The 16,010-nt window shown below is 38.9% G+C and overlaps 1 protein-coding gene across 1 annotated transcript; it reads right to left on the bottom strand.

Annotated features, from left to right (window-relative positions):
• Positions 1–6,604: 6,604 nt before the first annotated feature.
• Positions 6,605–8,735, bottom strand: pou4f3 (POU class 4 homeobox 3). The gene is made up of 2 exons (XM_010871099.3): positions 8,501–8,735; positions 6,605–8,178 (listed from the first exon to the last, which is right to left on the bottom strand). The coding sequence occupies exons 1-2, from the start codon at positions 8,618–8,620 to the stop codon at positions 7,282–7,284; spliced, it is 1,017 nt and encodes a 338-aa protein (XP_010869401.1). The 5' UTR covers positions 8,621–8,735; the 3' UTR covers positions 6,605–7,281.
• Positions 8,736–16,010: the final 7,275 nt, after the last annotated feature.

The raw sequence follows: 16,010 nt of genomic DNA, 5'->3' as shown, positions 1-16,010 counted from the left end.
TTGAATAAAAAAAAAGTTTACATTACAAATGCTGGGTCCTGTGTATAAATATTCAGTGTTGAAAGAGTAGTCCTCACTTCTGGCTTTAAATTATTTTCTCCTGCCATTGTAACTTCTCTGAAGTACAGGGATTTCCTTAGCATTTCTTAGCCTTGGCAAATCAACCCAACACACAATGAAGACTTTGATCTTTCTGCTTTCGGTTAACCTGGCGCTGGTTGTCACTGCAATTCCGTTAACACACGGGGATTCCATCCAAGCCAACTTAGAGAAGATTATTGGCTTGGCAGAGGACTACGTAAGAACTCTGCCTGAGGTAAGCGCTGACTAAATCGCCTCAAAAGCACCAACTTTCAAGGTAGCTTGTTGACAATAGAAATAAAGAGCACTGCACTTGTTTAGGATTTACTGGTTTTGTGATTTTTTGAAAGTGTAATATCTTACGATTGCATATTTTTTCACTCCAGGACTTTCTGAAGACACTTGGCAAAGATTTAACACATTTGACTGAGACCACAAATAAATGCAAGGTAGTAAAGTCTTCTGCCTTTTTAGATTTCATTTTTAAATAAACCTTACACACATATGGTACAGAGTAATATTAGGTTGATGTAGGACAATTTATGAGAAAGTGCTGCTTGACAAAATGCTAACTTAATTTACTAAATGTTCTTTTACAGGAGTTCTTTTGTGAAGTTGAGGCAGTTTTGGCATCTCTGGAGCATCACTTCTTTGGTAAAAGGGGAGAGATTGTCCGATCACTGGAACAGTACAACAAACATGTAAATTACTTAAGATATCTATTAATAGTTTCCCATTGACCTGCAGTATTTGTATCCTTAGAAACCATGACATGAAAACACAAGGTGGATGTTGATATCTGATCTCTTATATTCTCTTATATTAGATGAATTGCCCCAATGCGAATCACAGCCAAGGCAACCAAGTGGAGCTGAAGAGACTTCTACATGACCTTAAAGGATGTGGCCAGAAAATCAACTCCAATAAGGTTTAGGCCAACTCGACAGCTCATTGTAATTTATAATTTCTTAAGTGTTATTTAAGTAAGTTAAAGTCGTGTTAAATTACATGGAGCATTTTAATTTTTTAAACATGTTTTACCTGAAGTACATATTTCTGATGTGCTCATAAAAACTGTTAATAAAGACAATTGGATTTTAAAATATTTTTTTACAGAAAACAAAACATGACTAGTCTACATTCATTTTTTTTTAACTCACATTTACCAGAATTGTTCCCCTCTTTTTCAAATAGATACAGTGACTTCAGAGTTGTGCCTGAAAATATTTAGCCTGGCGTGTCAACCGCAATCGCAAATTATATCTAAATGGTGATGGCAAAATTTACAAACATTCCACTCGCATGCCCATAAAATCGATTTTTACCTTTTTGCCATGATTTTAGATTCTCAGCTTCTAGTGATGGTTAGCTGTAATATGGTGTTGATTTGCTGAAGCGGAATAGCAATTTGAAATATACATGTTTTGCAACTCCCCTCCTTGCCAAATTCCCTCAGTGAATGCAGAGTTCTGACGAGAGGCTGTACCGTTACGTCAAGGAGATTCACTACTGGCAAGCAGCGGGTTATAACTGCTAGCGCGAACGTGTCACTAAACCCAACAGCGCCCTCGTCCTTTCATAAGGCAACAGTACGGCCTGCCGGTGGTGCCTTCTGCTGACCTATTAAGACAACAGCAGATATGATTATTCATGGTGTTGCTGAATTATTTAGCTTTTTTTATTAATATTTAATATTTTTTCAAGGTAAACATGGGTGAGCTAGATTTAGTTTGATATATTCCGAGGTGTTGCGTGTCCTTTGCCTGCCATTATTTGTATATCTGAAGAAAACCTTTTTAGGGTTAGCTGCAGATTTGTGTATCGTCAGTATAACGAATGCTAGGTGAAACTGCAGAAGTGTATTTCTCTTCAAGGCCAAGGGTTGCCTTGAATACTATTGGAGATAGGGAAGGCTTCGTTACCCCTTATTCTGGCTTTCTGTATGTCTCCACAGTACAGTTTAGATCCCAATGCCCAGGAGATCCTTAATAAAACCATAATGAGCTAGTGCCTGGAGGCTATGGAATCTGCCCTCCTGTTCAACTCGATCACATCTGATCTGTGCTGGTGTGACCACACAGTAAAGCCCCGTATAATTGAACTCAATAGTACTATTTGTAAGCCTCGCCCAGATGCATAGGCAGGCTTATTTTTTTTATTTTTTTTTTACCTTGTGACTGGGGGTTTAGCCCCGGGGCAGTCTTCAGTCCAGGCAGCGGGGGACCGCCAGATATGTCTGCTGTGGGATTTCTGGGGCCCTCTGTGGACCCGCCCTGTTTTCATGTCTCCTGAAAAAGCCAGTGCGTGGAGAGAACAGGAGACAGGAAGAACTCCTGACAATACTGTGCTGCTGGACCACTCCGGTGCCCGGGTCTGGAGGCTTTCGGCGGGCCTCCGTTGTCACAAGAACTCACTGTCAAACTCCACAGGTCACAAAGTGAACCCACCTGATGTGATTGACTTGGAAAAGTGAAGGCAAAACAAGATGGCCGCGCTGTTTTCTCTCCGAGAACTTTCTGGGATGAGATTCGTACAGACTGAGTGGATGTCTTCGTATTTTTTCCGGTTTCGACGACTCTTTTTAAGTGCTTTTCTCTGAGAATCTTGCCCGTCTGAGTTATTTCTGAGTTTGTTAATCTCATTTCAAAAGGGACTTTTATAATGGAGTCCTGTTAAATTATGCATGTAATGTATAATACTTTTGGAGGCACTGTGAATTAAGCAGGTGGCATCCCAGGATATATGTCATATCAGTAGCCCACCCTCCCATGACTGATTTGGGTGGGACACAGAAAAAGGAAAATGTACTAGTGTTTATATGCTGACTGTAAAAATAAAAAGCTGTTAAGAAAATATAGTAATGCTTTGAAAATATGTCCTTTGTTTTATTTGTGCCATAAAAAGCAGGTTATTGACTCGTTAAATACTATTATTTTTATTAACACATTTGAACTACAGATACCAACACAACAGGGCTAACCCGAGATTATATATATATATTTTTTTAATTTTGTATTTAAGGAACTAATTTTTAGTCTTAATTTGTCATTGAAGGTAAAATGTTAGAATACACCAGGAACAATTTCTAAATTTGGTTTACCATCAGCAGCTTTCCTCATGTTATGCCAGCTTACTTTTACTCATTTATTTAGCCAGTTGTTTTGTCCATGGCTAAATAGACAGGCCACACATGCCCAACCTCCAGTGTGATCCCACTAATCTTCTTGGTCAGGCTTTATTTGGGTATTGTATAAAATACTTGCACAGCAGGAGACGAGCTTTCCCCACCCACCCCAACCACATCAAACTTATTGTTTACTCAAAAACTAAAGAAAGGGAAAAGGGAAACTTGTTTTGACACAATTTATTTTAGATCTCAAACCAATACCACAGCAGACGCTTGCATACAATCAAACCAGGCAGCTTGTGTGTCTGATCTGAGGGTAACCCCCTGAGTGTGGACTGTTAGGAGTCTCTTTTGAAATTAAGAACAAGATGGTCCCTGTTAAAGGTTGTGGCACAATGATTATTCTAGATCTGTCTTTCCACATACCCTTACTCAATATCCAATTGGACAAGCTATACATAGGGTGGATACTGTATGAGGAAACAGGTTTTCTGTGCAGCTAGGTTGTACAGAATTGTTTTGTATGCGGAGAGGAAGAGCTGCCACGTGGTCCCTAATATTCCGTTGTGCTGAAATTCTATTATTCGTTTTAAAACCATTTCCAAAGATATTTGGAAATTAATATGCAATTACATCCGTGTAAAGGTAGAGTCTGGTTGTTTGCCATATATAATCTGGTTAGTAAGGTCAATTGATTAAACAATGGTTGAGGTTGTGAAAAATATATTAAAATGTGTGTTGGGAATCTTCTACCGCTGTAGTGATAAACGTCCTTGGTCCAATACATCACCTTAGTCGTTGTTGTTGAATCTCTGTTAAGATGATTCACAATTGAAAATGTTTCGTGAATAAGATAGGAAGAGAGAAGACAAGTAAAAGAAAAAACCAAGGGAAGGAGGTGTCAGAAGGAATAGAGGACACCCGAAGTTCACGTTTGAAGGGCGGCCTCATGTTTCTCAGTAACAGAATCCCTCTGGACGACTCGGTGACATGCTGGGTAGAAGCTGAGGCCTGGAATTGGCTTGGCGTGTGATGATAATAGGAGAAGACTAATAAAACGCACAAGAGATATTCTGCCTCCACATTGGTCACATTCTCATTTGTTGCTGCTGGCACTTAATGAATAATTGAAATGGCGGTGTCTTGGTTCTGCCGTCGCCCTACCTACCCCCTTGCTCTGCTCATAGGGCATGCCGAAAACTGAACAACCATCCATGGCGGGCTGGGAAAGGAAGAGGAGTGTGAGTGTGAGTGCAGAACATCGTCCGGGAGGCAGTCTTCAGCAATTAAACATTCCTCTCATCCCCATTCTGTCAAGCACTGTCTCTCTCCATAAAAACATCTCATGCAAACCCTTTTCTTTCTCTTTCTCTCCCCTGCTGCTTTTCCTTTACTAAAACCCACTCATACCCACAAATACAGACACCACCACCCAAAAAGACTTAGAATACATATTCGTATTCAGTGTTTTATTTGAATTAATCCTAATTGAAAAATGTCATGTCAAATTAATTATAGTTTTATGTCCCAATATCTATGCATTTATTTTGCAATTAAAGTAAAATGAACATAATGTTTGTAAAAAGAAAAAAATTCCACGGACCCAATAAAAATAAATTGCTATTAACTTTCAAATGGGAATTAATAATAGAACCGAACTCACTCGCCACATGCTCGGTGTCTGCACTAACCTTTGGCTCAACTTACCTCATTGCACGAGGGTTATGATGATATCAATAGGGGTATTACAGTAATCAATAATTTAGACCCTGCTTCCAGGCTTTAAAAAGAAGTAACAATCCTCTCAAAAACTTTCCACACAACTTCAGTCAGTCAGAAAATAAATTATAAAAAATGCTCTATCTCTAATTTAATAAATAGAACATTTGCAAACAATTCTTTAAAAAAAGCTTTTTACGTTTTGATGAACGTTAACGAGATAAAAACAATCTTTACGGTAGCCACACGTCACGTGATTAACAGACGGAAAAGTGAGATTGAGACCGTTTGGTTATCATAATGAGCAAGTATGTTTGCATTGTTGCCCCTCTTCACATTTTTCATCAACATAAATTACACTGCCTAAGCAATTAATCACATCGCAAGATCAAAGAGAATATTAATAAGAGATTTTCCTTTTCATTAAAAAAATATATATAATGTGGCTAAAATATCGAGGATAGAGCCAGCATCACTGTTGGGGGACGTATAACTTCAGGTTATAGATAACACACAAAAAAAAAACATTCACAAACAATATTTTGTTTATGATTTTACTTATCATTAGTATAAGCATCCAATTTAATCGAACCAAATCTTTTTTAAAGACTACAACGGCTGTTTCACTTTTACAGAATAGATGAATTAGGCTACTTACACAACAGAATAATCAGAAAACGATTCAAGGACAATTCAAAGAATATGGTTATTGTTAAGTTTAAATAAAAATAACAGTAGGCTACTAATGATAGTCATAATATTTTAAGACGCCTCCCTATTAGTAAAATAACAGGTTTAATTTGAGTAGCACAAAGATCCAACTGACTGAAACAAATCACAGCCAGGCCTACAGATTTAATTGTAAGAACATTACAGATTTTAAATGCCCAAAAATGTATTCGATAATATATAGATAATATATATAAGAGTGGTTTATGCCTTGATATTCGTTTAAAATACCTATTTAAATGTTCAAATCCTTACCTGACTTTGAGTCCACTTTATCCCTCGAGTCACGAGCTCCCCACACACTCTCTGCCCTCCGCACGGATCCAAGCCTCGCTTTATACCAATATATAATTAATATTGCATCATCATGACTTAATAATTTTAAACCCCACGATATATCCCAGTGACACACGGCCATTCATTATTAAAACAGATCTAATTAAGACCATGGACTTGTCAAAGAAACGGAAAAGCAGAATCTGGTTAAATATCGTTGCATGGTGTTAGATTTTTTTGTATCAATTCAATCGTTCTTCATGTACTATAATGTTGATTTCAACGTTAATTTATTAATTTTAAATAATCGTATTGCCTATCTTGATTTAGGCCAGATTTTTTTTTCAAAGACCATGCAGTAACAGACAATGAGTCAGTATTCCCTTGAAAACAAAAAAGATGGGCCTATTGGCGGATATTTAATTTCCATAGTCCCACACAAACGGCAACATTTCTTTAATGTGGGAGAAAATGCATTAATCCGGTCTTTAAACGATGTTTTACTTCTAATTGCCAAAAACTGATTAAGACACTTGTGTCATTTAATAAATAAATTATAAATAATAAATTGATGATTCAGTGGAATTTTAGAAAATATTCAATGATTTATTAAGTTTAAACTTCACACATTTTCTCAAGTGAAATCCAAGAGTGATGAAAAATACTCAGTATTTCAGTGATTCAAACTGTTACGCAATGTCAAAATATAGCAGCCTTCCAATGCCCGTTTGGGGTGCCTTCAAAGTTTAAATAATTACATTTTGAAATGATTAAAGAAAACAACTCGTGTTATAAATATTGTGAAATGCGACTGTTGAATGTATTATGCACACAGCTGTGATTTTTTCAAAAGTTCAGTTCACAAGCACATTAATTTGCAAGATGTTTTTAAGGTGTTTTACCCCTACACAGTGAACACACGTTCATTAAATCCTATACAAATATTAATCCAAACAACACATAACGGTGAAAGTGTTGGTGTAATTGATGAAATTGTCCAAACAACTAACCGTCATTCAACAGGACATAGCCTATTACATGACAGAGAGATGACATTTTCTCTCTCTATTTGTTATAGTAATGTGATTGAAGAGAGTTGTGAGGTGCAGTCAAGTAAAAGCCACAACTTCCTCCAAGAGACCTTTAGCACGACACGTTTCATTCCAATCCACAACAAAAAGTGCATGTTAGAGGACAAAAAAGTGAACTAGACAAAATAATTTAAATAATTCAAATTTAAATAATTCCAATAGGCTACGAGTCTCCTTAGCCTATAAATTCCAGTCAGATATGAGATGATGATCCCTGTAGTCTCCTCAGAATGTTGTATTATTATTCGTGCATGTGGACTAATGCACAGCAGAATATTTCATTCGTTTTTGTTTTTGACGTTGGTTACAAAACCACACACGAACCACGTTCTTTTTAAGGTCCAGTTTTTCAGCGATTGCAGCGATTTTTTCTGAAGATGGACGAGGCTGGATTGCAAAATACGCCTCCAAAGAACGCTTCTCAGGTGCGGCTATTGATGTGCGTTTTCGTTTCCTTTCACTGCCATTAAAAAGATCAGGCTTGTTGTTTTTCTCCCGGTAAGCAGCTTCAGCCTCCTCGAGCCAGGCTTGGAGGACAGGTTTTAGCGCAATCATATTATTGTGAGATAGGGTCAGGGACTCAAACCTGCAGATAGTGCTCTGGCTGAGGGAGCCCACACCAGGTATCTTCAGGTTTGCGAGAGCTGAGCCAACGTCCGCCTGGGTCACTCCGAGCTTTATCCTCCTTTGTTTGAACCGCTCCGCGAAGGCTTCCAGCTCCCTGGGATCCGACTCCACGTCGTTGACACACGACATTCCGTTGTGGACAGACAGAGAGTGCGGATGGCCCATGGTCATTGCCTGGTGGAGGTGACCCATGGTCTGGAGGTGGTGCTGGTGGGCTTGCGTGGTCATCATAGAGGAATCCGGAGCCCCCATCCCGCTTACCGAGAGGCTGGACGAGATGTGATCCAGGAGATCACCCTCCAAGCTCTGGTTTAGGTGGTGGTGATGGTGATGAGAGGTCAGGCTGGAAGGGTGGGAGATGGGCACCGTAGAGGAGTTGGAGGTGCAGGGGACACTACTCATGGTATGGTAAGTCACGTCTGGCTTGAAGGGGTGACTCTTGCTGTGAGAGACAATGTCAGCAGCCGCCAGAGCTTCCGCGCGTGCCAGTAGATTCTCATCAAAGCCACCGAATATATTGCCCTGGAGCTGCAAGCGAAAGTGCGCATATTGGAGTCAGTAGGGAATTCTGTCAACTCAGGATTAAAAAACATTTTCAAGCACAGGGAAAACCCTCCTCAAAGCACAGGTCATAAAAATTAATATGAAAGCAGCAGCTTTGCTTGAATAGACATGTGGATGAGAGAGAGAGAAAGATGGGGAGGGGGAGGGAGGGGTTGTGGGGGAGAGGGGGAGAGAAAGGGAAAGAACAAGAGTGGATAGGAACAAAGTCCTTTCTGATCCAATTAAACCGTTCTACGTTCATATTTTTAATACATTTGTGACTCAAATAATTGACCGAGAAACGTACCTGCGTGGCAGGCAGACAAACTCTGCGCATGCTTTCCGAACTCGCGTGCAGGCCAGAGTACTTGGGCTCCTGTAGCACTGGGTGCATAGAGAAATGTTGCTTGCCGTTCATGGTCATCATCTTCGTTTCGCACCTTTCAGGTAAGTGGCCCTGACATAGAGGCTGGCTCGGCTCTCTGGCTCACTGCTGTTAGAAGAGTGAGCTATTGCCATTGGCAGCGCCTCCCGGTCTGCCTCTCTCCCCCACCTGCTCCTGTACTCAACTTACAAGTAACAAGTCACGGTAATGGGATGGGTGCATGTACGTGTGCGCAAGCGTGATACACGCTTGGAAGTGGACGCAATTCAATTGTCCATGAAACTTACTGGCCTACACGCCTCATTATCAACCATTCATAACATGTGAAGATTCATATCATTAGGCCTACAGCTGTAATTGTTGAAAGGTTTGTTCTCATAAATGATAGCCTGGACATAGCTGCAGTTAGTATCTCTCCTGCATTAACTATAGGTTTTCAGGCGTAATATTAGCTTAATGTAAAAATAATATGTAAAATAGCCTACATTTATCTGGTTTGATTTTTTATGTGGTATTTTTTTAATCAAGGGTAAAACACAAGTGTTTACTTCTAGCACGATGGACAGCACCTTGCGGGTGGAGTTTTGTTGACGCGTGGCGACGGGTCACATCTACAGAGATGAACGAGGGAACACGATGTCCACAGAATTTAGTTTACATTAACATTGTTAAGGTGACAGAATCGTCAATCGGTCTTGGTCAGGGAGTTCGTCAACAATAATTTTCAGTTCAGAATAAGATGGGTAAAACAAGGAACTTTAAGAATGTAACTGCCCTTATGTTGGGAAGCTTGCTAGCCAGACCGTTTTAGATGATACCATTCGTTTTAATTTACGTCAAACCTCTCAACGTTCCATACAAACCGTTCAGTGACTACACAGACAAACTGTCTGAAATCAATTCATGATAAAAGTTGGAGTGCGTACAAATGTATCGTGCAATAACTTGCAGCATCCCAAGAAAACAACAATACATTAATGTAATGCCATTCAAAACCCTACAGGATGATTGATGATGAATTTATTACACATTCATTTCTGATATCTGACATACCTTACGCTTATTTTCCTGCAATAATTACATTTGGAAATCTTCCTGACCAAAATGGCTGCTACTTTCACCTCATTCTAGAACTTTGAGTTCTTACGACACGGCCCAGCTGATAATTCAATAGGATCTCTGCTTTTACTCTCAGTAACAATCAGAGGCTGTGGCAAATAAATAGCAGACGTGAAAACTAATACCACAAATCCAATGCCCGTCATCCAGTCAATGTATGCAACAATTCAAAGTAATGTTCCTGATTTGTGTAGATATTTTTTTCTATTGGTCAAAAACAAACGTAAAAATAACACCACCCTGTCACATGTAGCCTAATTCACAGGAATTAGACACGTGCACACAGGGCGAATGTTGTCAATGAAGGTTCTGAATGAACACTGCTACGGCTGGAATGAAAAATGGATGCACACACTACACTCTGTCGCTCTGGATAACAGCGTTGTGGAACTCCTTAAATACACACATGCCAACCTGCATTTTGCCCGTCATGGCATTTGGGATAGTGTCAGTTCAAGACGGTCAACATTGGCCTATACTGATTACAGAATCCTGTGGGTACCACACGACAGCGGTGTTGGCTGAATTGAATTGGGCAGAGCTTGCTCCGCTCAACTCACCCCACGCGGCTGAATAGAGCACCTGTCGTCAGCGCACTAGATCTCATGTGGCAGACTGCCTGCCTCTCCCAGCAATAGAAAGAAGAGTCAGGCAGGCCAGTGACACAGCTCCTCCATCTGATCCTTGCCACCTCTACTCTGGTTCCCCAGACTGTGAATAATTCAGCAGCATGGTGGCAGGCATCCATTACACCGCTGGCATGTTCTTATTCATTATAGAGATTAAAACAGGCAGGGTCTTTTCTCACCATTGGACCTGTTGCACGCATGCGTGCACGAAAGAGAGATGGGAGAGAGAGTGGGAGAGAGAAGAGGAGATATAGATAAAAGAGATGAGAGCTGGAACAGAAGAGAAGGGAAGAGACAAAGCAAAAAAGAGAGCTGGAGAGGTCAAGAGAGCCTATGTAGAGCAGATGGTATGTTTGCATGCATAGGGCCATTCTTTCCTCCAAACTCCCTTTTACAGCAACTGCCCAGCTGGGCTGAAAAAAACATTTCAGAGAAAGATATTCGCAACAAATTATGCTGCCATTCGTTATCAACTCCAACCAAGATGTTGGCCTGAATTAAGTTTCATATCCTTCTCTCACTCACATCACATTAACTTGTAATTCCTTGACTTCTTAATAACGGTGTGTATTATTCAGTGCTCATTGTGGTCTATTGTCGGCTTGTCACCGTTCAGAAGATTGCATCTGACATATTTTATGGATTTGTTTGTGGCGAAATGTGACAGCAGCACCCCACTCCCTGCACGCGGCTCTTAAGGTCTCCTCCGCAAAATGACCCTCCGACTGTAGGCTTCTTCCACGTTAGAATCGGTGGCTCGTGCTCATGGCCCGTGCGACAGGGGATGCGAGTATGACGAGTGGCTGTGGTTGACATTCCGTCCCACGGGGAACCCAACAGTGCTTGCATTAAATCAAATAGACTCTGAGTGTTTTTCACTTCACTTCCTAAAGTACGGAATGTTCATGCATTATTCACCAACATTTGAATATGTCAAAGTCACTAAAGCCAAATAAAGTTATTCTCTGTGTTGGAATTCTGTTTGGGATTGGCTGGGTGTCATTACAAAAGCACACCTGAAAATGTGCCTGTTTTCCCATCATCATGAAAATAAAATGTAATGTTATGATATTAGTGTGGAACGGCCATCTTTGAGGATGTAGTCTGTATACTGTCCTGCACGGAAAGACACAACTTGGACCAATAGAAAAAAGGATGAAATCTATCTGTGATGAATACCTATAGGGCTACCAACAAGAACGGGAGGACATGTGACCTTAAAGGAAGTCCCTCCTGGTCCCTTAGATTTGTTAAGAACTCAATTCAAACTCACAAGAGCAAGAAGTATTTTTCCAACGGTCAAATTTACTTTCAGGCTTTTGGTACAGTAAAAAAAAAACTTAAATCCCTCACAGGTATGCTTTAGTTTTTGTTTTACTAACACTGGTAATTTATTTTACCTGTACAAATTACATCATTGTTTGTGTTTGCTGTTTCATTTTTAATAGTACATTTTTTTTGTCATTAAACAATTCGGTTTTCAGTCTCTGGCTTATTTCTTGTCACTATTCTGATTTCAGAAGCTATATATTGTAATTTTACACTATTTAATAGTTGCTAAAGTTATTAAGGACGATTTAACTTAACAATTTAACTGTTTTTTTCACACTGAAAGTAGTCGGTGGATTTTAATATCCTGTAATGCATTGTTCTGTTTTCTTCAGGCATTTGAAACGTCTGATTACTTCAGCCACCCTTTAGGTCGAAAGCATGTGGAAGTGCATTTTAGAATGGTCAAACCAACTTTAAACACATTGCTAAATTGATTATATACATACAGATGTGCGTATCTTTTCTCTGTGTACTACAGAATTGTACAGTATTCCCTTTCCCAGTAAACTTTACCACTGTTGAAATTGGTTTCTAAAAAGCTCAGTGTGATACACACCAACATTCAGCTAGACAGAAAAGTTAGAACAAAACAGACATTTATATATAACAAACATTTCCAGGGTTGAATGCCGTGGTGAAAAAACCTCTAAACATTTTGACCAGTACAGCTCACACAAAGAGAAAATAACTTTTCATTTTGGGGAACAACTAGGTTTTGAAGCATGAATTAAATGTTTTGGGCAAGTAACTAGATTTTGCAGAAATGCCATATAGTTGTGATGTCTCATGAAACAGTTGTGATGATTGTACTTATAGTTTAGAGAATGCTAAGACTTTTTCAAAAAAAATTGCCAAAGCGATTGAAAAAAACTGTTACCACCCTTCTAGTAACAATTACTTTTCAATATCCTCCAATTTAATTACTATTAGTCAGGATCAGTTGGGAGATCAAATTAACCTAATCCAAAAACATTAGTGACTCAAGACTCAATGCATTTCCCCGATAAATGTAATTAGTGGTCGTGAGTTGGGGTGCATTCAGATATAAACTACCGTTCAAAAGTTTGGGCTCACTCCATGAAAACATACATAAAATGAGTTTGAATGAGAAATACAACAAAATGAATAGGAAATATAGTCACTGACAGGGTTAGAAATAATGATTTTCAATTGAAATAATAATTATGTCCTTTAAACTATGCTTTCTTTGACAACAAATCCTCCATTTGTAGCAATTACTACCCATACAGACCTATGGCATTCTAGCTATCAATTTGTTGAGGTAATCTGAAGGGATTTCACCCCATGCTTCCTGAAGCATCTCCCACAAGTTGGATTGGCTTGATGGACACTTATGTAGCATGTGATCAAGCTCCTCCCACAAAGCGCACAATAGAGTTGAGATCCGGTGACAGGGTATGGCATGGTGTTGCAAAATAGAGTTTTCCTTCTTCAAGATCCCTTTTATGCTGTAAAAATCTCCCACTTTACCACCACTAAAGCACCCCCAGACCATCACATTGCCTCCACAATGCTTGACAGATTCCAAAAACTTTAAACTTAGATTTGTCTGTCCATAGTACCTTTTTCCAATCTTCGTCTGTCCAGTGTTGGTGTTCTTCTGCTCATCTTAATCTTTTATTTTATTGACCAGTCTGAGATATGGCTTTTTTCCTGGATTTCTAATAATTCTCTTCTTTAACATTGATAAAATTGAAGTTTTAATTATTGGCCCCTCATCTATTTCAGATTAAGTTCAGTTGGCTCTAGGATTGCTAGCAAACATTTCAATATAACACACAAATTTGGTTCCCTCATGCTTTTATCAACTTAAAATATTGCTAAAATAAGATTGGTTTCATCTTTTGAAGACACTGAGAAAATTATACATGCTTTTATTTCTTCTTGCCTAAAAAAATGCATTGTTTACATGCCTCAACAATAAGTCTCTAGGTAAACTCCAAGTTGTACAGAATTCAGCTGCCAGACGTCTTACATCGACTAAATCAAGGGCTCATATAACCCATGTTGGCAGCTCTACATTGGTTATCGATACATTTCAGAGTAGATTTTACAATTTTACGTATCACTTTCACGGCACTACATGGTCAGGCACCTGATTACATTAGTGACATGCTCAACCCATACAGCTCTGTTAGGCCTCTCAGATCAGCTTAAAAAGGACTTCTGGCTGTCCCACAGTCTAGACTGAAAACTGAAGGGAACCAGGTCTTTGCTATACGGGCCCCTAGACACTGGAACAGCCTACCACAGAATGTCAGATGCTCCATCAGTGCATTCTTTTAAATCTTACCTAAAAACTAATTTTCACAAGATGGCTTTTACAAATATTTTATCATTGTGATTTTATATTTTGTTTATTCTTTTTAATTAATGTTTATTCTTTTTTTTAATGTTTTCAAATATTTTCAATATTATTTTAATGCATTTCTATTTTTAATGTGTGAAAAGCACTACACAAAAAAGTTATAATTTTTCTTTGCAACTCTGCCTATATAAGGCCGGCATCCCGGAGTTACCTCTTCACTGTTGCTGTTGAGACTGGTGTTTTGTGGGTACTATATAATGAAGCTGCCAAGTGAGGACCTGTGACTGGCATGATTCTCAAACTAGACACACTAATGCAGGGCTGCCCAACCCTGTTCCTGGAGATCTACTGTCATGTAGGTTCTCTCTCCCACTCTAATTTAGCACACCTGATTCAAATAATTAGCTGGATGAAAAGCTAAATCAGGTTAGTCACCAATGGGGCTAGTCTAATGTATTTGTCCTCTTGCTCAGTTGTGCAACGGGCCCCCCCATTCTTCTTATTCAGGTTAGAGCCCGTTTGCTGTGTTCTGTGAAAGGAGTAGTACAGTATTGCACAAGATCTTCAGTTTCTTGCATGGAATAAAACTTGAATTGGCAAATAACATGCCATTGAACACAGGACAGATGATTGCTGAAAATGGGCCTCTATATGCCTATGTACTGTTGTTATTCCATATAAAATCAACTGTTCATAGCTACAATAGCTATTTACAAAATTATGTCTACAAAATCTACAATGTATTTCTGATCAATTTGATGTTATTTATAGCTCCAATACATTTCTAAATGACCCCAAGCCTTTGAACGGGTGTGTATGCAGAAACGACGTGAGTCTTCTGACAGTAAGTATAAGGAACCGTTGCTCTATGACTGACATTGCCAACTGCCAATGTTCTGCCACGGAGCCTGACTCAAATGTAAGTGTTGTCAAGGGCAAGGTGCAATCAGCCAACATAATTAATGTTATACTAAAGAAAAAGGACACCACAACGGTTTGAAGGTTATTTTTGTTGGAATGGTTTCTCTCTCAGCACCACAGGTTGAAATTTCAATGGTATTTTTTCAAATGTATATATTTATTCTTTTTTTAAATTTTTTTTAATACTTTTTTTTTTTTTACTCCAATTGAAATTACTTAAATATTTTTTTCTGTCTCTTCCAAATACCCCATTCCTCCATCTTTATTGGTAAAAGCAAACATGCTAGTGTGTTAGAAATTTTACAAACAGAATAAATCAAAAATACATCCACATCCTGCAAATATAAACAGTAACAAATCCAAAACTAAATGTTTTACATACTACCATGTCATAGTAGCATTCACAAAGCAATACAAAGGGAAGAAAAATCAAAGCAATTTCTGAAATCTCACTTGGACATCGCAATAGTTATTAGTCTTTCACTGAAACAGGAAAATGACTTTATACGGTAGGTTGCTTTTTGAATTATGATTTTCAAAATCAGGAAAAGCAAATAGCAAACCAGGGAGGGTACCGTTCACTGTTCTGTTCTGACCGTCATCCTTTTCTCACATTTTCTGGGCTTTCTTGTCACCAATATTCAACCGGATACAAAAGTCTGATACTGACATCTGTTAAAGGTAATGTCCCATCCCACACTGTCTGGGATAAGGCAAAGCCTTGGGAGTACTTTTACTGTCCCCACTGAGAATCCCCTAAGTCCCCCAATAGGACTGCAAAATGAATAGGGGTCAACATCTTAGTAAATGGTCTAGCCAAATATGAAAGCATAACATGCCATAGGTATCAACAGCTATACCTCAGGGGGCTTCTATAAAGAACATAATATCTCCCTCTTTCAAAGAAACCTAAATACAGTATTTTTGTAGGACAAAACAACGTTTCCCTCATGTACACACATTAATAAAAACTGATGTTAAATTCTGGCACATTCAGAGCAACCAACACAATGTTTCTTAGCTTGCAGGGCGGGAGTCCCTCAATATAACAGTAGGTGCCTGGTATACATCAAATGTATCAATTGCAGCTGAATGTTGCTAT

The sequence above is a fragment of the Esox lucius genome, chromosome 7, assembly GCF_011004845.1.
Source record: "Esox lucius isolate fEsoLuc1 chromosome 7, fEsoLuc1.pri, whole genome shotgun sequence".
NCBI classification, from domain to species: domain Eukaryota; kingdom Metazoa; phylum Chordata; class Actinopteri; order Esociformes; family Esocidae; genus Esox; species Esox lucius.
Note: the sequence above shows the minus strand (reverse complement) of the source record. Positions and strands in the feature narration are given on the sequence as shown.